The sequence below is a fragment of the Ambystoma mexicanum genome, chromosome 7q (genome assembly GCF_040938575.1).
Source record: "Ambystoma mexicanum isolate Mex_15411 chromosome 7q, UKY_AmexF1_1, whole genome shotgun sequence".
Taxonomy (NCBI): Eukaryota; Metazoa; Chordata; class Amphibia; order Caudata; family Ambystomatidae; genus Ambystoma; species Ambystoma mexicanum.
The window spans coordinates 990,913,851-990,940,261 of record NC_090941.1 but is presented as its reverse complement, the minus strand read 5'-3'; the positions used below and the strand labels follow the sequence as shown (position 1 = coordinate 990,940,261).

At 50.4% G+C, this 26,411-nt stretch overlaps 1 protein-coding gene across 1 annotated transcript in view; it reads right to left on the bottom strand.

The window, feature by feature from the left end:
- The window catches only part of PAAF1 (proteasomal ATPase associated factor 1), a 504,864-nt gene that overhangs the window by 73,350 nt on the left and 405,103 nt on the right, over positions 1–26,411 (bottom strand). Inside the window, exon 11 of the mRNA XM_069640133.1 lies at positions 12,331–12,413. Coding sequence (XP_069496234.1) covers positions 12,331–12,413 — 83 coding nt within the window. The remainder of the gene's footprint in view (positions 1–12,330; positions 12,414–26,411) is intronic.

Sequence of the window (26,411 nt, the reverse complement as noted above, 5' to 3'; positions counted from 1 at the left end):
ATTGCAGAGAGAGTAAGAAGACACTAAGAGCTAGAAAAGCGGGTCTCATTACAGTTCGGTGGTGTAGGTAGAAATAAGTGGTGGTAATTCCGTTACCGTCGTGCCGAACTACAGGCTTGACCTTGAAGTGGAGGATTTACCTTCAGCAGAATGCTGAATGGAGGTAAATGTATTTATTTATTATGCATTTGTTAGGCACTTAAACATCAAGTACATTTTTTATTTTTATATGATTTTTCAACAAACACATTTCAATCAACATTCCAGACAGTTCGGTTGCAAGCTTTATAACATGTGTCTGCGTTACTTTGTTACTGTCTTCCCCCCCGTCCCCCACCTTAGTTTTAGCTTATTCCTATGTTCTCTGGTTATCCTGTTTCGGGGGGCTCTACCCTTTCCAGGCTCTCAGCCGTGTCATATTCGCTTAGGCTGGACTGGGTGGGTCCCAACAGTGTAACCACCAGTTGTCGCCATGCTAGCAGAGGTCCCACTTCCTGTTCCTCCCCTCTGCTAGTTGCTTCATACCAAAACACTGTTTCTGCCTCGGCCCATTTGAGGAGGTCATGCCACCATACTTCTATTCTTGGTCTGTGGCTTGATTTCCAACTCATGGCTATTCTGCGTTTAACCAGGATCAAGGCCAAGTCCCTGAGCTTACTCACATGCCTCAAGTTTCGTGGTCAACATCTATTTTTACCCCCATCTCAGTTAGGAATTGGTTGACTTCCCCCCAGAATTTTCCCACCTCCGGGCATGCCCAGAACATGTGGATCATCCCCGCATTTGGGGCATGTCTGTACACCCGGGTTCTCAAATCTAGCAATTCTTTGGGGGGTCAAATATGCCCTATGGGTTATGTATAGTTGAATCTGCTGTAGTCTAGCGTTCCTGGACACCTTTTTGTGGTACCTCTGTGCCCTTTCCCATTGTCCATTCCGCATAGGTGTCCCAGCGTCCTCCTCTCAATCCAGTCTCAGCTGGGCCACTTCCTTACCCACTCTAGACATCAACAGTTTGCAGATCCGGGATATCTCATGCCCTCCTTCCGAGATATCATATATTGTTTCTATTGCCGTATCAGGTTGTTCTGCTAGCGCTATTTCTGACCACGTTTCCTTCACCCTTTTGACCACTCTGGTGTAAGTAATATATCGCCCCGGGTGTAACCCAGTTTCAGCGACTATTGTTTGAAATTCCAATGCCTTCCCCTCCTGCCATATGTCTCCCAGGGTTGCCAGGCCTACCTGTTCCCAGTATCTGCGGATCCCCTTACGTAATTGTTCATCCACCCCATGTAGCGTCACTAGTGGTGCCTGGGGGGAGAACTGGGTCGGATTGCCCATGACTCGGCATGCTTTTTGCCACTTCTCCCAGCCCAGCTGCAACAGCCTCAAGCGCCCTTTTAGCTCTGATTTGGGTAGCAATATTAGTTCTTTCAAAAAATACCGGTCGCATGTGTCCCGTAACAGTCCAGATTCCACTGTCGTGTCTTCAGCCACCTAGCTACATATTGCAGCTGCCCCGCCAGATGGTACACCTCGTAGTTTGGCAGGTTTATTCCCCTCTGTCGTATGAGTTTTAGGCAATTCTATTTCTAGTGTTGTGCCACAGGAAGCCCTTGCACAGGCTCTGGAGCTTAGCAAAAAAGTGTTTGGGCAGCATATATGGGATGTTTACAAAGAAATGCAATAGCCTTGGCAAGACCAGCATCTTCAGCAGCGCGGCCCTCCCCACCATAGCCAGGGGGAGCTTTGTCCAGAACCCCATACTGTTTTTGATATTTCTATTGCTTTTTCAGTGTTATATTTGCACTCGTCTTCTATCGTATGGTATATGTTGATCCCCAGGTATCGGAACGTGCTGGTTTCCCATGCTATTTGTAAGGTCGGTAGGTTTTCTCGTGGGATTCCTTTGTATCTTTTCAAAGGGAACATGCATGATTTCTTGGGGTTCACCGCTATGCCGGAGAGTCTCGCATAGCGATCCATCACCTCAAATTTGTATTGTAAGCTCTCCTCCGGGTACCGCAGGTACAGCTACATGTCATCAGCATAATGATATCAGATGGGGCCCCCTTTAGTGTGCATCCCTATTTTGTTGCATTGTTGCCTCAGATATATTGCTAGAGGTTCAAGTGCCAGGATATACAGCATCGGTGACCACGGGCAACCCTGTCTAGTGCCTCTGCTGAGCTGCCATTTATCTGAGATGACGGCTCCCGTCTTGACTCTAGCCAGAGGGGAGCTATACACCAGGTTCACCCACCTCAAGTACCCAGGCCCCATCCCATACTCTCTCATCACTGCCTTCAGCCAAGGCCATCTCACAGAATCAAGGGCCTTCACTGCATCCAACGAGACTATTGCGGCTTCACCTGGGTCGCCTTCAATCTGTTCTATTATGTGGTGAAGCCTTCTGTGGTTATCCGATATATTCCTGCCTGGGACATATCCCGTCTGATTGGGGTCTATGAGCTTGTTTATCACCAGTTTGAGTCTATTGGCCATCACCGCTGTAAGAATTTTGCTGTCCTGATTTAGCACGGACAGAGGTCTGCATGACCCACATTCGGTACTTGGCTTGTTGGGTTTGAGTAGCAGAAGTATTGTTGCCTCCCTTAGGGATTCCGGCAGGCTTCCCTTCTCAAAGGCCTCATTTAGCATGGCTAATAACGCGGGGATCACCTCCCGTCTGTATGCTTTGTAAAATTTGCTGGGGAGCCCGTCCGCCCCAGGGGCTTTGCCTGTGGGCAAGTGTTTAATCACCATCTCCAGCTCCTCTGTTGTGATTGGGGCTTCCAGGTTCTCCCCATCTTCTGCGCTCAATTTTAGTAATCCTATATCCTCTAACGTCTCCCGAATCTCCTGCTCTGCTTCCTCCCCAGTATCCTCGTATATGTGCTGGTAGAAGGTGAGGAAAGCCTCATTTACGCTCTCTTGAGTGTCACATAGGTGGCCTGTCTCCGCTTTTATCTCTCTGATAGCGGGTCTAGGTGTCTCATTTTTGTATAGCCATGCTAGCAGTCTCCCCGGTTTATTCCCCTCCCGCATGTTGTCTTTCGATATATTTTCTGTAATTTAAGTTGCATAAACTGTCCCAGAGCCCGCTGCTTTCTTGTTGTAATTTACTCATAGTCTCAGCATCCTCTTGTGAGGTATTACTTTTATGCATAAATGTTTCGATCTTGTTTTCAGTCTCTTGTAACTCTCGCGTGATGCCCCTTTGGAGCCCTTTGGACTTGGATATGGCTGCACCTCGCACTACCACCTTAAACGCCTCCCACAGGGTGCCCTCTGACTCTACGCGGCCATTGTCGTTTTCAAAGTATTCAATTATCTCCTCCCTCAGGTCTTTCCGAAATGCTTCCGCCCTGAGCCTCCACGTTGGGATTCTGGCCCGGGGGGTGGCGGGGTAGTGTCGCCACGCCAGAATCAAAGGGGAGTGGTCTGACAGTATTCTTGCTTTATATTCTGAGCTCACGGCTTCCCGGGTGAGTTCTGGCGTGGCAAATATTTAGTCTAGTCTCATGTATAGCCCCTGGGGGGGCGGCATAGTGCAAATAATGTCTATCGTACTGGTGTTGTTGCCTCCATACGTCCTCCAGCTGAAAGTCTCCCAGCAGGGTCTGTAGGGTTCTAACCGCGGGTGTAGATCTGCCTAATTTCGTATCTGATCTTTCTATTGTGGGATTCAGCATACAGGTAGTCCCCTCCCCATATGACAGCGCCTCCCAAATGTGGGCTAAATTTTGCTATCTAGTGCCTTGAAGTAGGCTACCGTATTCTGGTTAGGGGCATATGTGTTAATGATGCTCAGCTCTCTATTTTCAAGCATCCCTCTCATCACTACCATCCTCCCGTCCTGCTCCTCTGTGGTCTGCAACACCTGGAAGGGCACATGTGGCGCTATCCAGGTGAGCACTCCTCTGGAATATGCCGAGTATGTTGTCCCCGCGGTGGTTCCTCTCCACTTTTTTTTTTAAGACCTCTCGTCTCTCTTTAGTAAGGTGGGTCTCCTGCAGTAGGGCAATGGGCCTCATTACACGTTGTCCGGTAAAAATCGGAATTTAACGGCATGGAGCTATCAGGGTGTCCGCCCTCGCAAGAGGCCGCTAATAGCGTCCCATCACGAGTACGCGGACACGAGCATAGCGCCATGCCGTAAATGACCGTACCGCCCTGCCGCTAAATTCCCCAAAACGCCCCTTACCGGCGTCGTCCAAACCGCCGATAGCGCCTCCGCCCTCCCGCCACCTGTAAATAGCGGTCACCGCTATTACAGGTCACCGTTAAAAAGCAGAACCGGAAATGACGCCATCGCACAGGAACGGAAGAGAACAGCGGCCATCTTTAAAAACACAATCCATTGCCATCCTCTGCATCCAGGACATATATCCAGGGAACTCCGACCAGGAACCATACCGGATAGCCCGAAGACCCTAAAAAAAACAGCTGATCGTCAGCGCAAAGAAACATTTTCCAATGAGGAGCTTGTGATGCTGACCACCACACTTGCTGCCAATGCAGAAGTAGTGTTTGTGAATGACATGCGGAGGGAGGCCCTCCTTAAGAAAAAGGCCATCTGGGCCGAAGTCGCACAAAAAGTCAAGGACTGCCGCAAGAGGTGGGACGACCTCCGGGTCCGTGTGCGGAATATATTATCAGTGAACCGCAACATGGCAATGGGCACAGGAGGTGGCGCAGAGTCCCCATTGAAGTTGAAGGAGTGGGAGGAGATATGTGCCTCCACGATTGGAGTCGAATTGATCGATCGAAGGGGTCGGAGATATGGAGCTTGGCGTGGCCATTTCATCCGATGGAGGGGAGTGTATACACCAAACAATGCGCAGTGAAGGGTGAGGGGTCCCCCAATCATGTGTCCATATGAATGCCGTGGATCCAGCCACAAACAGACATGCATGCATCACCACATACCCGTCCAAAACAGGGCCAATCATGCATGAGCCAGCCAACATCCCCATTACCTGCCTCCACACTGAAGAGCCCCAAATGCATTGGATGGCATGACGTATGCATCCTGCATAAGGCAGGTCGACCCATAGATGATGATTTACCACTTTTCTCACCCCTGCAGGATCACACACAGAAACTGAGGAGCCACACACTTCAACACCTGCTGCCGCACCCAGGAAAAAAGCCAGGAGGGATGCCACGGGGGACACCGCCACACCCTCTAGGGGACCCAGGAGGAGTGACCATGAACACAGGGACAAAGGCAGCAGGAGCAGCAGTTCTACGCAGCCAGAGGCCATGCCTGCTGCCGTCGTGGCACCCACGGGAGTGTGTCTCCCAGCAAGTGAAGGCAGCATTGAGGGAGTGCACTCTGCTGCCACCAGCTCAACGGGTGAGGCAGCAGCCATTGCCCCACTTTCGGATGCGCAGGTAGCACCTGGCATTGAGGATCTGAGTCAGAGCCCCATACCGACACGCCCCTTACTGTCAAGCCCAATGTTCTCACCAGGTCTGTTTAGCCAAGGCGGATCACCCACCCACAACCAAGATTTGTCATGGAGCCCCCAGGTATCCTCACCTGATGCCAGTGCAATGGATCCAGGCGCATCAGCCATCCCACCGGCAGCCACCATGCAACATGACCTCCCAGCCATCTTTCAGCGGCAGATCGAAATCACTGGTCTAGTAGGGCAACATGTGGCTGAGATAGGGCGCCTTGGTGCATTTGCACAGCAGACAAGGGAGTGCATGGAGGCATGCACCACCCGGATCTGCGATGAAATGGCCCAACTAAGGCAGGCCATGAACCGCATTGCAGATGCAATTGAGCGCAGATGCCCACTCCCAACCCAGGAAGAACAGGGCCCCGCCTCCTCAGGGAGTTCACGGCAAACTAGCCCCCTACGCCGGTCTATGCGCAACCTGAGGCGCACCACATCGCAACCACCCGAAGACGGAGCAGGCACTGACAAATAGGGCCACCAAGGACTATCTGCCACATGTGGAGAGGGACACGGTCACGCCTTGAGGCTCACATGGAAGTGTTGGGGGGGGGTAAGGGTGTATTCGGGGGTGTTGTGGGGGGATGGGGGTAAGGGTGTATTCGGGGGTGTTGTGGGGGGAGGGGGGTAAGGGCGTTTGCACAGTTGGGGTCATGCACTTTCTGTTCACATTAGGTTCGAAATACACTGTTCTGAGGTTGAAACACAGGCATGTTCTCCATCATTGTGCATGTGTGATTTTCTTTGGGACAGGGGCCTTTGTGGGCCTCAAAATGGGCACAAGGGCAACAATGCACATCTCTCCATCCATGATATCCCACCTTTGTACATGATGCTATTCCTGAATCAGATGCTGACGCAGATCCTGTCCTGCCGTGCCATCGCCTCTTGCATGTCCTGGCGGAGAATTTCACCCATACTCATCCCCATCCACATCATGCTCATCTGGTGGTTGCATAGTGGCATGGGCACATTCTATCAGATGCACATTTAGTTGTGCCTTACACATGCCATGGTCATCTACGCCTTGAATCCGGGGGTTTGTTGGCTGCCCTTGTGGTATTTCTGGGTGCCCTGGTGGTGCTTGCTGCGCCAGTCTTGCCCTCCTCCTCCTCCTCCTTCTTCTCATCTGTGCTGCCTGTTGTTGGTGCTGCACTGCAATCATGTACACAGGCCCATGTCATGCTGCTGGTATTGGGACCATCTTGCTGTGGGAAGGGGTGTGAGAAGGGGTGTGGGAAGGGGTGTGGTGTGCTCTTTAGTGCTGCCTGTCTCCATTGCCTCCACCTGTGCTGATTGTGTCCACCTGTGGTAGATGGGAACACTGCTCAGGTCTGTTACCGTGTGGTTTTCGTTGCTGTTATTAGCGCTATGCCGGTAACTGCTTTTTGGGTCTTAGGGATGCCGGTATTGCTATGTACGCATGGGTTGTGAATGCGTGCTATTAGCGCCATGGCGCTATTTACGGTGTGGGGGTCGCGCGCACGTGGCCCCGCCGCTATTAATGGCACCGTACTTTACGGGTCCACTAATAGCGGTGGGTCCGGGTCGTGATCGGCTTGGGAGAATAACGTTGCCGGTATTTCGTTACTGGTAACGGTATTCCCTTACCGGACAACGTGTAATGAGGCTCAAAGTCTATCCTTTGTCTTCTCAGGTACATCATGACCTTGTTTCTCTTCATATAGCTGCTGAGTCCCCGAACATTCCAGGTTACTATTCTGAGGTCCCCCATCTCCATCTGTAACCCATCACATCTCTGTCCCATTTTGCGTGTGCCCCCTATATTCATTTGTGTGGATATAAGTTTGCTCTCTAACTATGTTCCCTACAAACTTCCCAACTCTCCCCCTTCCCCCACCCTCCCAGTCCCCAACTGTTTCCAATCCCACAACTTCCAACCATCATCCTCCCCTTCCCTCACTCCAACTCCCCCAAACGGTTACCCAGCTTCATAACTGGACCTCGGGCTACCCCACATCTAGCCCTCCTCTCTGTGCAACCGATTTTTGGTACTCTGCAGGGGGAAACCGCTCTAGCAGTGTGCCAACTATGCTACCTATAGGGGGATGGTAGCGTGTCTCCCAGTGCTTCTTCCTGCCGGGCGCTATGAGCGCGTGCTATTATGGATCTAGTTGCATTTCTATTTGTTTCTAGTGCCAGTTACTATATTCCAGTCCCAATGTCACATGCAAGCTTTACTTATCTCTTGTATGTCAAGCCTGTGCGTCCGCCCCGGCATGGCGAGGCTCTGGCTCACTTCTCAGTCGACTTCTCCTTTTGGGCTTCCATTCCGGTCGGGCAATTCTTCGAATCTAGCCAGACAGTGAAATCCTCATTTGTTTAAAAAAATAACGCTTTGTTCCTGTGGAGCACTTTCATTTTTGCTGGGTAAAGTAGCATTTACTTGTAGTTTGCTTTGCGCAACCTTCTTTTCACTGTGGTGTAGTTCATGCGTTGTCTTTGCACCCTGAGAGTGTAGTCAGGGTATGCAGTTATGGAGGCTGATGCCCTGTTTATTGTTCCCCCTTTACAGAAGTGCTCTAGAACCTTCTTCCTATCTTTGTAATTGTTAGGGAGAATTCTCTGTTAAGGCTAATTTCCCAAACCTAGCGAGTCCCCCAGCAGCTTTGCTGGATTTTTGGGGTTTATTTGTTTCTCCTGCTAAGAGTGAGACTCTTTTTCTCCCACTCTTAGACATGATTTGAGATATCCTTTGACTTTGTAATGTGTTTTATGGACTATGGGGTCTTTTACTCCATAGGGTTTCATGTCGTTTTTGGTAAGTGTGTTACACAGCACCCTCAGTGCAGTAACACAGGGATATCATAGTGACCCCCAAACATAGACCCCATACCCTGGGACTGACCACTGTCTCCAAGGGCATGTAAAGTCACCATTGACTTTACTAGTCTTAAATTGGCAACAGAACCAGTATAAACCACCATATTGTGGAAGTACTGGTAGGGGTAATTAGATTGCCCCTGGGTCTGTTTTTCGAGGGGGCACTGTGCAGTCCCCCCTCGTCGAGTTTCTGGCTGGTGGCAGTGGTTACCACACAAAATATTCCTTAAGAATATTTACTATGGGATTTTCCCATTCATTTTAAACGCACCACTTTTTGGTGCAATGTTAAAGATACTGCTGGGTTATTTATTTAATATTTATTCCCCAGTTGGGTCTTTTTGCCAGGACTCGGTTTTAAAATGGCGTTTGTGTTCGCCTCTGTAACTCCAACCCAAGTCGAGCCCTTTGTTCCCCTTTTTGGCGAGCTTCTCCACAGAAGCCTCCAAAAGTGGTGCCACTCTGTCTAGGTCCACAGGATGTGTGGGAGGGGGGTGTAGGCACCCTGGACTGAGGTGCCTTGGCAACTCAAGTCGCACTCTTGTGTGATTGGTCCAGTGGTGAGCCGCCCGGCTCACCACTTAGCATGTTTGAGCGACTGCTAGGACTGATGAATGGGGGTTTTCTGCATAAAAGCGGGGCTTTGGGGACTGGAACTTCAAAAGTCGCCACAGGACCAAAGAATCCGAAGAGGGAGAAGTTGAGCCGACTTGCAACGACGACACCACCGGTGGAGCCCTGCTGAACCGCCTCACCACTTCTTCCAACGACAGAGGAGATCTTCATCCCGAAGAGTCTTCTTCCTTCGACTGGTGGGGATAACCAGCTTGCCCGCCTTTTCGCCTTCCTGGATCATCTCGTGGCCGCCTTGCCTGTGCCAAGCACCCCAGCAACCAGGATACCACGTGTTACCACTACCGCGAATAAAAGGGTAGTACATTTTAACCGGAGAACTCCGCGGCTGGTTTCTTCCCTGGCAGTGCAACGACCTTCAGCTTTCCTCCACGTCGAGATCATCTCTTCCTCTGGACGACGCCGCGACTTGCACCCGCTGCCAGGAACAACTGCCCCCGCTGGAGGATCCTCTCCACTTTCAAGGTACTGTGTCCGCCTGGCCTCCCTCGCAACGGTCTGTGTGGGGTGTCTCTTAAATCCTCAATTTACCACTTGGGTTGAACCTAGGCTGGCTAACTTAACTTTTCGGAGCTGAACTGATTCCTTTCTGAACTCCCTGCAAGACTTTTCAAGCCTCTTAAACTGTGTGATCTTGGGCGCATTGGTGCTCTGTTCTCTCTAAGAGGGAGCCTGGCCTCTGAACTCTTTGCTCACAAGTAGACTTTGACTTTCCTGCCTTGCTGTGTGCTTCTAAAGTATAAAGTGTTGTGTGCTTTTCTAATTTCTGCCTTTTCCCTCCTTTTTTTGATAACTTATCAGAGTGCCATCTTGAGTTAAGCGCTCACCTCTGTCTGAAAATAAGTGGTGTTAACTAAGACTTGTCTAATAAAGAATAAGGGATGTATACATATTAATAGTGACTGTGTTTTGAACTTGCTTACAATAATAGTGCTGGAGTGTTTCTATAAGTGTGTCTTTAAATAAATAATTATATACTTCGTTACCAAGGCTCTGGTCAGTGTTTGCTTGTGTTACTGTATTTTGGTACCCATCTTGTATACTCTACATACTGTCTAACTCTTCTTGAGAGAGGTCTGGCTGCTCAGCCACAGCTACCAGGTAAATCTGGGTGGTACAGACTGTTACCAATTTGGTTTACTGCCAACACCTATAGTCTTAAGCCTTTTGCAGTGGTCCCTACGGGAACTGCACAGGTTTCTGCCTAACAGTAATTCAGGATCTTGGCGATGATGGGTCGGGCGGGGCTCCCGGTGCTGGTCTCCTGGATAGGGCTCTGTGCGCCCTCAACTGCAAATCCCTGACTCAGGGTGCCTCCCGCAATCTCCTGTAGTAGCATGTTCTCCACATAGTTCGTTGGATCTGCTCCTTCCTCTCCTTCAGGAAGTCCTATGATGCGTACCTTGTTCCGTCGGGCCTGTCCCTCTGCTCTGTCTTTAAGGAGGTACGGGCCCGACTTCAAGGAATCGCATCTGCTGTTGTAGCACATGGATGTCATTCTTGTTGGTCGTGCTCGTGGTTGTATTGGTTTTCAATTCCTTCTCAAGTGTCCCTGTGCGCTCTGCCAACGCTCGCACATCCTGCCGCAGTAGATTGACGTCTATGCTTAGTGCATCTATTTTAGTTTCTAGTGCTGTTCTCAGGTCCGAGATGGCAGTGTTCATTTTACTCTCCCATGCTCCTTTCAGCTCGGAAATGGCGTCCAGTATTTGCTGGGTGCTGGCTGTCCATTTTTACGCGTTTCCTGCCCCTTTCCGCTGGCCCCCGGTATGCCCTCTGGAGTTTTGGCAAAGTCTTCCAGGGTGGACTGCTTTCCCTTGCTTTTGGGCTGTTTGGATGCCATCTTCAATTTGGCCACTTCCAGGTAATAGGGGTTATAATGGGGCTGTGGGCCTTACTCCAGTAGGCCTCTCTGTGTAAGTGATCTGCCTTTTTAGTCTCATCAACTACAGCACTCACCGCTTCATACTCCCAGTGCTTACTTTCCAATTGCTCTCTAAGCTAGCTCCTCTGGTGCAGCGTGCTGTATGCCTTCCCGCTCTTCTGCACACTGTCTGGAAGATCTGTGGCTCCCTTTGGGCGTGCGCTCCGGTCGACTCCGCCCCGGGTCTGGTGGTTCCTCTCGGAGAGCCCACCTGTTCTCTGGCTTGTCCAGCCACACCCCCTTCAGGCTCTTCTCACCCACTTTCCCATGGTCCCAGTATGTGTGCAGGGACCATGTGTGTGTTCTGTTAATTAGTGGCCCTGCCAGTGCTTTGTTGTGGTCCCCTCCTCTGTGCCTGTGTCTAGGTGGCATTATGTTTGTGTTCGCAGATGCCTCTTGTGAGGCCCCCCCTATTCTCTGGTTCAGCTAGCCACAACTCCTTCAAGCTCTTCTGGCTCACCTTCCCGTGGTCCCAGTATATGTGCGGCCCCCCCTCCTGTGCTCTTGTAAAGTGGCTTATATATTTATGGCATTTCCTCTGGCCTGCCCAGCGTATGCCCTGCTGCTGCCTGGGGGACACGTTTGCGCTGCTTACAGTTCGTGCTGTGCCACAATGTAGCTCTCAGCTCTCCCGGAGGTCTTCACGTGCTCTCGTTACATTGGGCTTTGTTTACGAGCGTGTCATTCCCTGTTCCTCTGCACAAGGTTAGCCCCTCCAGTTCGCCGCAGGTCTCGCGTTACGGGCCAACTTCAACGTGGCATCAGTCCGCAACACAGCCCCCCGCTCTGATTCTGATTGCAGCGCCTCCGGGGCAGAGCTCACGGGCGCATGCCAATGCTCCTCGCCGGGCCGCGCTCCCCAGTCCGCTTTCACTACGTACGTCTCCCGATCCAGGGCCATGGCTCACTGCCCCGTTACCGCACACAAGTGGTTTCGCTGTGGATGGGCTGCAGCTGGACTCCGGCTGTCTCTCCAACTGACCTCGTCGCTCCGCCTTGGGCTTCCTTTGTCCTTAAGCCGCCATCTTTGTATCCCGCGGCAAAGGGTCACAGAACTTCACTGTGCACAGTCAGTTTCCGCCTCCTCGGGTGTCCGTGGGCCTGCATACCCGATGCATTCCTACATCCGTTGTGTTGTGTAAAGCTTTCCTGTGGATTCCATATGCACTTAAATTCCAGGATAATGGCTGGATCTGCAGGAGCACTCGGGAAACACCACCTCCTACGTAGCCACGCCCCCTCATTATACATCAAGTAAATTGTGTTTCAAAACACTCACATGGCAACAAGGAGGGAACATGGGATTGATAATAAGTAATTTACTTTGAGAATGCATGTTCTTTATCTCCCTCTTCTCAACAATACTTGGCTTCGAAATGTACCACAGTAGCCTTTAATCACAGACAATCCCTGAAACAATGGTTATGATGGGAGTGTAATAGGTTTTGGATATTACCTTGTATATTGGATCACAGTCTGCTCCAACCAGCTCAATTATATGATCCATGTCTTGCTGGATGATAAAACAGCTTCCGTCGCCTAGAACCCAAAAAAATATGTTTTAGAACACACCATACTCTGAACATCGTGTCCTCTTTCAAACACATTACAGTGGTTCAACGTAAGCTTTATTCAAGTTACGTTCCAAGGCTTTAACCGAACTCCGCACTATGCATATCCATACACAGTGGAAACTGTTAAAACACCCTTAATTGGATATAATGCAACCTAACATAGACCTGTCAAATGCAGATAGGTGCCTCCTTATACATGTGTAAACACAACAGGATCTCTACAACTGATTCTTTTTCACCTCTCCCCCCAACCCGAGATCTAATCCAAGTATACCATCCTCCATAAATATAAGGTTTTATGACAGAATTTCGTTTAGGGCTTCTGCAGTCTCGGTTTATGGGACCCCCTACTATTTGTGCCTTTTCCCTCTATATTTTGTGGGGTTTCCAATTTATTTTGGTGGTCAGGACGACTTCTGCCTAAATTCCCCAGCCACTCTTTTTTCCATACTGTAGGTATATGGTATTTGGCAGCCCCCAAAAGGGGGCGGGAGAGGGAGAGGGAGAGGGACACACACTGAAAAATGAAACAAGCAGGTGAGACGCTGTCACACAATACTCAATAATAAACATATATACATTCACCATAGTTTCTTAAAATGCATTCAATGACTTACATCAGCACTAGAGGTAAGTTAAATGATGCAGTAAAGATGGATCCAAGTCACAAGCGATATTCCCTAACTTTAGCAGTACAATCCATAAGAAGAATGGGGCCTGGTGCCCAAAAGTCACATGAGCCACAAAGCTTCTCCCCAAATGTATATGGAGCAGTTAGGTTACTTGTGGAAAAAATAGCTGCAACAAAGTTAGCAGGTACATAAAATGTGTGCTTATCTTTCAGATGGCACTACCTAGGTTTGATGACCAAAAGGCAGTGAAATGGAATGTGAGAATAAAAAGAGAATTGTTCTCAATGTTATCCTATGGGGGACGGAGGGAGACAAATGCTTTGCGTTTACTTACCCGCCGACTACAATTTTCCCAGTTGAATTGATCGTTGGACTGGGAGTCACAGGAGGTTGGATTTCCCTCCTGTTTGTTCTGGTGATAGGTACCCAGGAGCTGCGGGTGCAAGGATTCTTCAGGTCAGACCCAGGAGCAGAGTGCAACCCTTGGTGATGGAGAAATGCAAGATTCACTGGTGCAGCCCTCTTCAGGACACTTTACAGGACAGGGAACGGAGAGTTCCAGCGACGGGCACTGCAGACAGACGGCAGGCATTCTTCCAGTTGCGTCTGCAGAAGTCCTTCCATGACAGGCTTCCTTGAGGCCGGGACAATGACATTTGGCAGGGAGGCGACTTGTACCACAAGCTGGTGACACCCAAAGTTCCTGTTGCAAACGCGAAACAGTGACAGTTCTAGCTAGCTAGCCCACTGGAGAGCTGGACCGTCCAGCTGGTCTAGGGAAACGTCCGAAGACTCAGGATGGGTGGTTGCTCAACAACACATCGAGGCTGGTTGGTCCCACCAGTCCAAAGATTAAAGCACAGCTGAGAGCCATTGCAGATCAGGTAGTGCAATAGAGCTTCACCAGGCCAGATGCAGGAAGGAATGCCAGGCCTCTTCAGGAGTCTTCTTTGGATCTTCAGTCGGCTGCTTGTCGACGAGCGATTCGTGGCTCTAATACCAATCTGAAGAAACGGTTGCAGGAGTCCTATTCTCAAAGTTCTCAAAGCCATGTTTAGGAGCTATATGAAGTAAATACGAATGTGCACACGAGAAATAACAGAAACATTGTAAAAGTAGATTCGCTACCACCAGCTTGTCTTTAGGCACATCCAAAAAGTAAACAAAAATCCCAAGATTTATTAAAAGGCTATGATGATACAAAAGTATTCCCATTGCACTGCATTGTAAGCTGCTGTGTGCAAGGTTAAAAAGTTACTAAAATGTAAAAGATAAAAGGGAAACAATTTCACAGTACAGATAGTCTGACGAACTAATCAGTTTCCTCATAACAAATGAGCAAAAGGCATTTTAAGTGCAGCTGAAGGCTTTACTTCCCCTCTAAACGTCAGAACAGGTTAAAAAACAAAGCAAAACGATTTGGGGTCCATAGAAAATATGGAGGGAAAGTTGCTAAAAGAGAAATCTTTCCCAACACTTGTCAGAGCCATCACCGTTCCAAATTGAAGTTCAGAGCTTTGGTGGCCGCCAGCTTGTGCAACAAGTAGCTTTCTCCCCGAATTTCAGCTTTCCACCTTCTAGGGAATCGAGGATCGGACTGGCCTATAGGGCAATGCCTGAACCAAAAAGACAAAATGCTAGTGTGGGCCAATTTCTTTGGCGAATGTGGGCCAGTTTGATGAGTTACTTCATTACGCGGCTAGTAGTTTTGGCAATTGTTGCTAAATAAATATTCTTTAAACTGTACAATTTGCATTAGATTCTATCAAAAACTCCCCTTTGGGTACTATGCAAACAGTCTGTCAAATATACGTTACTTTAACGCTCACCTGGTATCCACGGGGACGCCTGTTCTGACCTCTTACGACCTCAAACCCTTCCCTGGAGTCTACTCGACTGGAGACTACCAATCCTGTGTTTCAGGCCCAGAGTTTAACTCCCTATTGTCTCTGTGTGCTTGAACCCCTTCTTCCCCGGGGTCCAACCCTTCCCTTTGTTCCACAGCTCACCTTGTTTCCTTGGAAAGTGTGCTTGTTGTCCTGCTTTCAGCGCAGGGGCGCGTTGATTGATGCAGGCTTGTTGCTGCCTAGTTACTTCACTGGCAAGAGTCCGACAGGTAAGTATAATGAGTCTTTTGAACAGTTCTCTAACTTCGTTCCTTTCCTTCCTTAGATGATGGCCGGCGTCCGGCGATGGCGACGTGCTGCTGAGATGAGTAGCGCTGAAGGTGAGTGAGGACGTGATGCGCGATGCAACCCTTTCGTATTTGTATTGAACTGAGTTATTTTTCTGTGTCTTTTAGGTGCCGCGATGTTTTCAGCGTGGATGCCAGTTATGAAGAAGAAATGCGGTGAGTAAGGGCGGTATGCGGCGCCTCTAGATGTTTCCACGCTAACCTGGAGTGTCTTTAACCTCTTGCAGATGGATGAGAAATTCCGGAGACAGAGTTCCCCCAGAGCGGCTGGGATTCAGGTAAGCGTTTGAAGCTCGTACAGTCTTTAAAAATAAGCGAAGATTTGCTGAATGCTTACTAATGCCCTTTTTCTGTTCTTGTCCCTTTTCCTTAGGAAGCGGCGTGCCGGGATGGGAATGACACCGCCGAAGATGCCCGCAGAACAGAAGAAGCGATGAATGATGGGCAGAAGAACCGCAAGGTAAGGCTGTTCCTAACGGTTTTCTTGTTCTTGCAGGAGCTGAGCGCAGAAGAAAGATGCAGGCCTACTGGAGACCGATCCGAACACGGTGAGTGTCACGCTGCAGGTGCAGAAAACACAAAGCATGTTTCTCAGCCTGGGCGTGGCTTAAATAGTCTCTGGATATCTCAGGTGTCTCTGGGCCAAACCACACTCAAAAGACTAGACTGCACATGCAGTTCTGGGAACCGAAATATGTGGGGGCATCCATCTTGTCCCCATCAAAGCACTACAAGTCCAATCCCCAATGTTATCCTATGGGAGTGAGTGAGTCTGGTGCCACAAGCGCCAAGTCTGACTACAAGTGAATCTTTCGAGGGATAGAGAGGCCCTTGAGGGCCATGTAGATGATTGTGGCCTGGCTCCAGCCTGACATCTTGGAGGGCTGGGGACATGAGGGGCAGGAATCATGACAGTTACTCACCATAGTGACTAGCATACTCTTAGTCCTTAGTCCCCTTTCCTCCATACTGCATGGGCGTCCCTTCCAAGGGACAGGAGACGGAACCTTTTTCACCAGAAAAACCTTCTTCTCCTTTAAATTTAAAGGTGCGCGGCCCTGGGAGCATGCGCTGCCCCGACTCCTCAAGCCCCCTTAGACACATCAACAAAAGATTAATATTGCCTATTGACACCAATTTTATTAGGGGGAGGATGGTGGGGCGTATGGAGGAAAGAGAAGGACTAAGAGTACGTTAGTCACTACGGTGAGAAATTACTCTTACGTCCCGTCCCCTTTCCTCCATACTTCTTGGGCGATTACAACTGAATGTAGCCCCAGGGTGGAGAGGAGAACCTCCCTAAGCAAATAGGTTCCTGAGAACCTGCCTGCCCGAAAGCCGCATCAGATCTGGAACTGGCATCCAAACAGCAATGCTTGCAGAAAGCCGAGGGAGTGGCCCAAGTGGCCGCCCTACTTATGACCTGCCAAGGGACATGGCGCTGGAAAGTGATGGCCGTTGCCTTGGCCCTGACTGCTTGGGCATGCATGTTTGCCGGAAGAGGCTTGTGCTGCCCCTTGTATACTTCATTGATGGCCGAGACCATCCAGGGGGATAAGGAGGCCCTGGAGGCCTGATAGCCTAGTCTCGCACCTCCGAAAGTGACAAATAGGGCGTCTGATTTCCCAAAGCCCTTGGTCCTGTCAAGGTTGAATTTCAGGGCACGCCTGACATCTAGGCAGTGCAGAACTCTCTGAGCCTCGTCCTTACGATTGGCGAAGAAAGTAGGAAGGACTATTTACTCATTTAAATGGAAAACAGACAGCATCTTAGGCAGAAATGCCGGGTGTGTCCGCAGGACTAATTTGTCCCTGTGAAAGGTAGTATTTGGTTCCGAGGCGACCAGTGCCTGGATTTCGCTGACTCTGTGAGCCAAGGTGAGGCCGACTAGTAAGACCGTCTTAATGGTGACCAGCCTGATGTCCGCGGACGCTATTGGTACAAATGGTTTGTGCGCCATGGCGCCCAAGACTATGTTCAGGTCCCACACAGGGTGTGGCCTGTTGATGGGCGGGTAGAGCCTTGCGAGTCCAGTCAGATGTTTGACAATTGGATTGGAGGAGGAGGAGACCCCCTCCTCCGAATTCCTGTAAGCCCCGATGGCTGCAAGGTTAGTGTGGAAGGTGTCCACCTGTACGCCTGAGTGGGCTAGGTGCGCTGAGAAGGAGAGCATGTCGTCCAAAGTCCACGCCAGGGTGTCAATGTCCTTGGAGTCTGCCCAGTGGCAGAACCTGGTCCATTTACTTTTATTCTGGGCCCTGGTAGCCTTGCACTCCTTGCGCCCTGTATGATCTCCAGATTAGCCTGGGAGAGGCTGAGGTGCCTTAGCGTTATCTTCTCAGGAACCACGCTGTGAGGGCCAGATTCTGTGGAGCCGGGTGGATGACCCTGCCCCCCTGCTGCGCCAGAAGATGTGCTGGGCCCGTCGGTTGGTGAATCAGAGGCTTTTCCGAGAGGCTGAGCAGCTCCGAGAAACATGACCTTGCTGGCCACCATGGAGCTATTAGAATAATGTTGAGCTGGCGAGTCTCCTTGATCTTGCAAATCACTGTGAATCAGCAGAGTGGGCGAGAAGGCGTATGCTGTGATGCCGATCCACTGAATCAGAAATGCGTCGCCCAGGGAGCCGGGGCCCTGTCCCAGCCAGGAGGCGAACTGAGGGCACTTCTTGTTGTGCCTGGTGGCAAAGAGATCCACCTGGGGGAAACCCCATCTGCTGAAGATCTCTTGAGTAACAAGGTCGCTTAGCTGCCACTCATAGTTGTCCACTCCCAACCTGCTGAGCCTTTCTGCCTCCAGGTTGGATTCCCCCAGGAGGTGGACTGCCGTGAGGTAGATGTCGTTTTCCAGGGCCCACTCCCACATGCTGATTGCCAGTCTGCACAGGGGAGGGGGATCTGGTGTCTGCCTGCTTGCTGACATAGCACATGCTGGTTGAGTTGTCCGTCTGGATGAGGACAACTTTGCCCCTGATAAGTGGGAGGAATGCCCTGAGCGCTAGCCAGATGGCGTTCAGCTTCAACCAATTGATGAAGTACTCCTGCTCGTGTCGGGTCCAGGTGCCGTGGACCGAGAGATCGTCCAGGGTGGCTCCCCATCCCTCTAGAGAGAAGTCCGTGGTGATGGTGACCTGCGGGGTGGGAGGCCGGAAGGGCTTGCCCGATCTTAAGTTGGAGTCCCTGGGTCCGGGTGGAGGGACGGAGGAACGTTGATCATCTCGGATTGGTAGCCCTGCTCCTGGTTTCATGTTGCCACGAAGTGCAGCTGTATCCTCCTCATCCTGAGTCTCGTGTGGGGGACGGCTAATAGGACCGGTGCCAAGAGACCCAGGAGGTGCTGGTACCACCAGGCTGAGGTCAACTCTCAGCGGAGGAAGTGAGTAGTGGCCCTTTTGATGGCTGTGATCTTGTCCTCCGAAGGAAACACCCTCTCGGAACACGTATACCAGATGAGCCCCAAGAATGTCAGAGTCTGCATGGGTTGCAGCTGCAATTTCTTGAGATTCAGCAAAAAATCCCAGATCGTACAGTGTGTTCAAAAGAGCCTGGGAAGCAAGGTGGACTTCTTCCGGCGGTGTAGCCCTGACGAGCCAGTCGTCGAGGTATGGGTAGGCGTGGAGGCCATGGGCCCTGAGGAGGGCAGGCACAGTATTCATGAGTCTGGTAAAGACACTGGGGCCAAGTTGAGGCCAAAAGGAAGGTCCTTGTATTGCAAATGGTAGCCCATGATCCTGAACCGTAGGAAAGAACAATGAGGCTGCCATATCGGGACGTGTAGGTACGCGTCCTTCAGATCCAGGGAGCACATCCAGTCTTCCCTGCACAATATCTCTGCTATAAAAGCTTCTGTAACCATCTTGAATTTTTTTGGAAATAAGGAGAGGTTTGAGGGTGGAAAGGTCCAGCACAACTCTCAGGCCTGCCTGGTGTTCTTTTTCTGAATTGCAAAAATCCTGGAGAAAAAGCCCAAGCTTCGCTGGGAAGCTGGGACTTCCACGGCCAGGCTCTCTACGAGCGATTGGATCTCCGGCAGAAGAGTTGCTGTCCCAACTTGAGGGAGTGGAGGGGAGGAGAGGCTGGGATGGGTAGCCGGTACCCCGTGGATACTACGGAAAGGATACAGTCTGCCCCCCACTGGAGACACGTGGACGCGGAGGAGTGCGTCATGCCTTCTTTCCCTCAGAGGATGTTGCGGAGGAAGGGGACTGGAAAAAGCCCTTACCCCCCCCTTTGATGCTTGCGCCGATGTGGAGTCGGCAAGCGTTCCGGCTGCCTGGACCTCCTTTCTTGGAAGCCTCCGTATGTACGCCCCTTGTTGGAGCGCTGCTGTGACTGAGTGTACGACTTGGGCGTGGTCTTTGTCACTTGGCCGTTTGTGAGCTGCTTTTCTTTTTGTCCAGCTCCTCGTCCGTGGTGGAGTGGAAGAGATCCACCCCCCCTTGAATGGCAGGTCTAATATGCGTTCCTGGACGTCAGGGTTGAATTTAGGTACAGGCTGTTCTTCTGATGTCCGTGGCAATGCAGATGGCCCGGCCAGAGGTGTCAATGTGGGCCACGGTGGACTCCATGATGTCCTGCCCCACCAGCTTGGCCTCAGCCAGTCCCGACTTGAAACATGATTGGCTCTGCGTAGGAAGCTCTAGGAGGAAATGAGCAATTTCCCGCCACAACCTCTGGTTAGCGGCCGCCAGCATGGCATCAGCGTTGGCCTGACGAAGATGCAAGGACACGTTGTAATACAGCTTCTTCCTGTACGCCTCCAAGATCTTCTCCTCCTTGCCTAGCAGCACCGCAGAGGAAGTGGCTGAGGACGACTGAGGCTTGGAGTATAGTGATGCCGCAGCGATCACCGAGGAGTGCGGCTGAGGGTGAGCCGATAGCAAGAGTGTATCCCCCTCCATCTGCCTGTACTTGGCGTCTAGGAGTCGATTGACCGGCTGGGCAGAGTGGGGCTTGAGCCAACCCTTCTTGGCCAGGGCGACTACATCGGTCTGCAGTGGAATTCCTGTTTTAGCAGAGGGGCGCCACGTGAGGACTTCTGCGAGGATCCCCTCCCTGGTTGCTCGACCTCGGGTTGAGGCAGGCCCAGGTACTCAGCCAGCCCTGCAAGATGTTCATGGAGGGCTTTGGTTGATGATGGCGTGTCAGGGTCCTCCTCCTCGTCCGTGTCCACCTGGGGGTCCGGAGGATCCTGCACCGGAGGAGGAGTAGCAGGAGCCGGAGGCTGGGGTACTGGGACCGGAGCCAGAGGCTGTGGCAGAGGCTGGTACAGAACTGCCTGAAGAGGTTGGGGGGCCAGAGCAGGTGGCAAAGGCTGTGCCGGGACTGGAGGCGCTGGCGGTGGAGCCTGAGGTGCTGGAAGCATTGGCGGGAGGACCTCCCTTATGGTATCCCCGAGGATCACAACCATCCGGGGAGACTTCATAAGTCCCAATAACTTCTCAAAGAACCTGTCCTCACAGGCTGGAGAGGTCGTAGGGGATATAGAGGTAGTAGCGGGTGGCTGCTGGAGGCTCTGCATACCCTGCCCATATGGACATAGCGGGAACGGTTCCATGTGTTAAAATCGCATCAAAAATGGCTGTAGACACAAAATATTGCGGCCAAAAGGAAGTGGTTTTGCCGCCACAATCCATATATAGGATGCAGGGGACACCTCCGTAACCCCTGGACCCATTTATACCATTTAAGGGGACCGGGGGACACCCCCGCAACCCCTGCTCCCCTTAAATGGTCTAATGGGGTACATCTTTAACAGGTCAAACCACTGCATTTTTGCTGCGATTTGTTATATAGGCAACATTTTTGCAGCGATTTTATCACTGCATACCGCGGGAACCTGCCCTGTGCAAATGAAGGTTAGGCTGTAGGCCACGCACCTGGTTGATACCAGTCCCACCTTGACACTTGTTCTTCACCGAATTCCTGATCCTGGTGCAGTATTGGATGGGTGAAGTCTGGCACGGCGGCCATCTTGTCGAGCTGCCCTCCACATGCCTGCCTCGTGTTGCTCGGCTCGCTGGGCCCAGCCTCCTCCAGGACTCTGGAGTGTGGATCACGAGGCCTGCCCAGCTCCTCAGACCGAGGCCTGGTAGGCGCGGGGGCCAGTAGTGCCACGTTAAGGCACCCCCTCGGATGTATTGCCGGTATTAGGGCGTGGTCCCTCGGACACATTGCCGGTACAAGGGCTTAGCCCCTTGGGTGAAGACCCAGTACAAGAAAATTCCAGTCCCTCAAAACTGTCACCGGGAGGATCCGAGGATCCCTCGACCCGTAGGCCGGTAGCCGGGGAGGTCTTGGGGGACATGCTAGTAGTAGAACCTGGCCGGTCCCTCCCACGCGGGCGAGTCTTTGGGAAGGAGTCTCCCTTGAGGGGTGCGATGGAGAACAAAGGCCTTATCTTGGGCCTGGATCGATGTGTGATGAAGTCCTTCAGGTCCTCTGGAGGCAATTTCTGGAAAAGCTCCCTCCACCTGGCTAGCCTGTCCTTCAGAAACCCAGATGACAGGGCGTTGCACGCAGTACAAGCTTGCCAACTGTGGTCTGGGCCAAGGCAACGAAGACAGAGGGCGTGGGGGATCTGTAGTTGGGAAGGGCCTGTTGCAGGATGGACACATGCTGAATCCTGTGGAAGTCGACCTGCGCCAGGGAGGAGCGTGACGCCTGAGGACCGAATACCTGTATGATAAAAAAAGACAAATAAGACAGAAGAAGTATCTACGCGTGGAATTACGAAGCCAAACCCAGGATCACTGGTGAATTCGTCCGTTCCCGTCGGCGCGGAAAAGGGGACTGAGGTGTGGCGCTGGAGGGCGGAGTCAGGGCAGCACATGCTCCCAGGGTCGGACCCCCGCGTGCCTCTAAATTTAAAGGGGAAGAAGATTTTTCTGGTGAAAAAGGTTCCGTCTCTCGTCCCTTGGAAGGGACGCCCATGCAGTATGGAGGAAAGGGGGCGGGACGTTAGAGTCCAGTAGTAGGAATTAATTGCCTTTTGCAACTGTGCCCGAGACAGTTTTATGCTCCAGTCAGACAGCCAGGGAACCTGTCCCGGAGCAGCTGCTTTGGCTGCGACTGGAAGGACACCGGTCGTCGACTGTGCATAGAGACCATTGCTGGAACTCGCCTTCCTCCAATCTGTGAAGAGCCCTGAAGTTGTCTTCATCAGTGGATTCTGCTTTTCTTCTAGGATTAAACCAGAAAGGACCCTCGAATCGGCTCCTTCTGGGCACCTCTCACTGAAATAAATGGCGTAAGATCAAGCCCCCAGTGACTCCCAGGCGAGCCGCGAAGACATCTGGGAAAATCGGAGTCAGGGGGGTAAGTAAGCATCAGTGTGCCTGCCCCCACTGAACTCCATAGTATAACATTGGAAACAAGTCCCATTGCCTCCTATCTCTATTCACCTTCGATCATCGAAGCTGGGTCAAGTATCCTGCCCCTGGGTTAGTCTTTGGTCTGGAAGAAAGGAGAACTCTTACTTACTTCTGGTAACATTACTGTAGAATTTTGAAATAGTTTAACACTATCACAAAAACAAGCCTATTGAATCCTTTCTACAGAGGCAGCATACTGGTGAGAAACATTTTGTGGCTCCGACGACACTTGGGTACAAGGCCACATTCACCTTAGGGTTTGGACTTCTTAAGGTAGCATAATGTCTTGTGAGTGATGTATATTTAAACTTATGGTGACTGTACATATTTGATTTTCAACATTTTACAGGCGCAGATGGGCACATGGCCTCAAGATGAGGTGCTAGTCAAAACATGAACAGATGCTATCTAAGAGCTGAACAATCTATTTGTACAGGTTCGTTTTAAGATCTTTCCTAATCGGGATAGTGACTAACTGCATCTAATCTGCACAGGGAGGCTGTTCAAAAGTTTGTGTCTGAAAACACCAAATCTCCCATCACCTCCATTTGTATCAGAATATGTGTGATAATACTACATTTTAGATTTATTTTCCAATGTGTTCATAAGGTCTATAGTGAATCATTGTATTTTTATAATTGACTGTTTAAATTGAGTTGTGTGCCTATACACACTATACTGTGTGGACTCACTGAGGGGACCTGACCACACTCACACTCTCCTGAGAATAAGCCTTAACTGCTCTCCATTACTACCTTGATTGGGTTTCGGCTAACCTCTCAGAGTCCCTTGTTCACTTTAATTAGGTTGGCCTAGAATCTGTACACCAGGCCAGATTCTAGAAACCCACCTTAACACTTAACGATAATGTTGTCTCTGTGGATTTTTTCTCACAAATTCCTCATCTTGATAGATCATTCCCACAGCGTCACCTGCTAGGAACATTTGTAAAGGGGGCGTAGTACAGCTAGACGTCGTCTCCTTGACCTCTCCATGCCTCGACCATGCCATTCCTTGACTCCAGCAGTAACGTTGGCGATCGTACATTTAGCATGCACTACTCCCCTATACCTCAGCCCCCCCCCCCACCCTGTGCTCCGTGCTCAGCAGCTGAATGCAGAAAAGCAAAACATTGAAAAGGCAACACAATCTTTCTATATTCTGGGGTGAAGAGCAGACAGGCAAGACTAACAGTCTTGAAAATGATTTGTGTCTCATTATTATTATTATTTTTGTTTTAAACAGGTCAACCAACAGACCAAAATCGCTGATTCTTCCTGCATCACCCACCCACAAAAAGGAAAGGGAATAATACATATGCATGAGAAGACAAAGCTTCCTTAGCAGGGTAGGGAGGGCGATGAGGAATCTGTGTGCGAAGAATCTCTTTTAATGAAGTGCCTTCTCCCACAGATTCATCTTGATAAGATCCTCATCTTAATACGTTTCCCAAAGCATTAATCATAGCAAGCAGTCAGATAGAAACTTACACACAAAAAAAAAACTGGAACACAGCCCTGCCAAAGTGGGCATCTCTTTCCCAGGCCAGGTCAAGACTGTAATGCTTACAGAAGGTGTGCGAAGAGGCCCAAGTTGCAGCCTTACTGAATCGCCCCTCTGCAAAGAAGATAATGCAGCTGCACCCATGGTGGAGTGAGCCCGCATACCCTGTGGCACTTCCTAGCCAGCCTTCTGGAATACACAGAACAATCCAGCGAGAGATTATCTGTTTCATCACTGTCTGCCCTAGCCTGGATTGGGAGAAAGCAACAAACAGCTCGTCATCCCACCGGAAAGCAGCTGTCCTTGCCAGATACAAAACATCATGCCCTCTTAGGGTCCGGTCTATGGAGGCTCTACTCTTCCTTGGATGGGTGAAGTGGTGGAAAGAAAACCACTTACTGCAGGCTATGAGAAATATGGAATTCCGACACCACTTTAGGTAGGAACTTCTGTAGGACCTTCAGAGAAACTTTCTCCTTGAAGAACTTAAGGAATAGTGGCTTGTAAAAAAGTGCTTGTATTTCACCGACACGCCTGGCTTATGAATGGTCACCAAAAAAGCAGTCTTCAACGTGAGCAACCTGATAGGGATGGAATGCAACAACTCAAAGGGAGCCGCCATTAAGAAAGTCAAAATCCCAAGCTGGGACAACAAATGGTTTTGGAGGGAACTTATTTACAAGGCCCTTCAAAAACTTGGTCACAACAGGGATGTAGAAAAAGGAACCTTACTTTAATAATCTCTTGAATAGAGACAACTCAGCCGAATTGCCCTTAATCGTGCCTATTGGCAACCGTAACCTAGCCAGGGATAACAAATTGCACAAGTGTAGAGGTGGTACATGACACTGGCTCTGTATCTCTGTCCTTACATCATGTTTGAAACTTTCTCCATCTGCACGCATAAATGGATCTAGTGGAAGGGCTGCACGCAGCCAGCACCACCTCCAAAACCCCAACATTCAGGTACCAAACAACATACTTCAAACCTCTCAAGAGTCACGCAACTAGGTTGAGAGCTGCTGGTTTCGGGTGGAGCACCCGAACCTCCAACTGGACAAGAGGTCAGGCCTCCGAGGAAGCTGGCGAGGCAGACAAACAGCCAAGTCCAGAAGGTCCAGGTACCACATCCTCCTCACACAATCCAGGGCGATTAAGATCAGGCAGACCCGGCACTTCCTCAACCTCCTGAGAACCCACAGGATGACTGGAATAGGAACAAATGCATAGCAGAGGTCGAAGACCCACTCCAACAAGAATGCACCCCCCAATTGTGGCAAAATAAGAAGTAGGACACAGACTTTGGGACATCCTCTTGAAGGATTTTTAAAAAAAACATTATTTACATAGGTTCAACAAGTGCACCGGAATGTTGACATAGAGAATGAGGACCCTGCAGCATAGTCCGTTTTCAAGCATTTAGTCTATATGTAAAGGCTCACCCGTTTCCCACGCCCTCACAAGCCAAAAAACAAATGCTTTCCCCAGCATCCCCGGAGCCACCATAGCAAAATAAGATACATTTTCAGAGCATTCCCCCCATAGTATGATCCACTCTCTTCAAACCTCCTCCTCCCTTGAAGATAACATCATCCGTACTGGGTCCCAAATATCAGAAGGTCGGGAACCCGAAGGTATAGTCCTACAGTACTCCTGCTCCAAGGTACAACACCAAGCCAGGTCCCTTAACCATTTAAACGGTGTTGGAGCTTTGGGGCTCACCCAAAGCATAAGTATACAATGTTTTGACAGTAACATGCAGATCGACAGAAACTCCTTGAAACACCTGGCATCCACCCAAACATACAACATGGCATATTCAACGGTACCGTGCTGTTAATCATACTTTCCGTTGCTGCCGCCACCTGGGTCCAGAAGGTGACCAATTGCAGACAACTCCACATAACATGCATGAAATTGGCATTATTGCTTTTACACCTATAACATTTTCCATCACAGTTGCTATCAAACTTTGCCTGGACCACAGGCACTAGGTATGCCCGATGAAGTATTTTGAGCTCGATCAGCTTAAAGCAGGAGTCAATTGCCACTTTCTTTGTATGAACACATCGATTTCCACCTTGCGTCCCCCAGTTCTTCGCCTATATCAATTTCCCATTTCGATCTGCTAATAATTTCAGCACGGGGGACATCATTCAAGGACATGGCATAGATAGGAGCTACTAAGCGCCGACAGTTCGCAGAGTTCACTAAGAATTTCAGCAGTGGGATCGTATAAGGCTCTCTCAGGAATGACGGTGA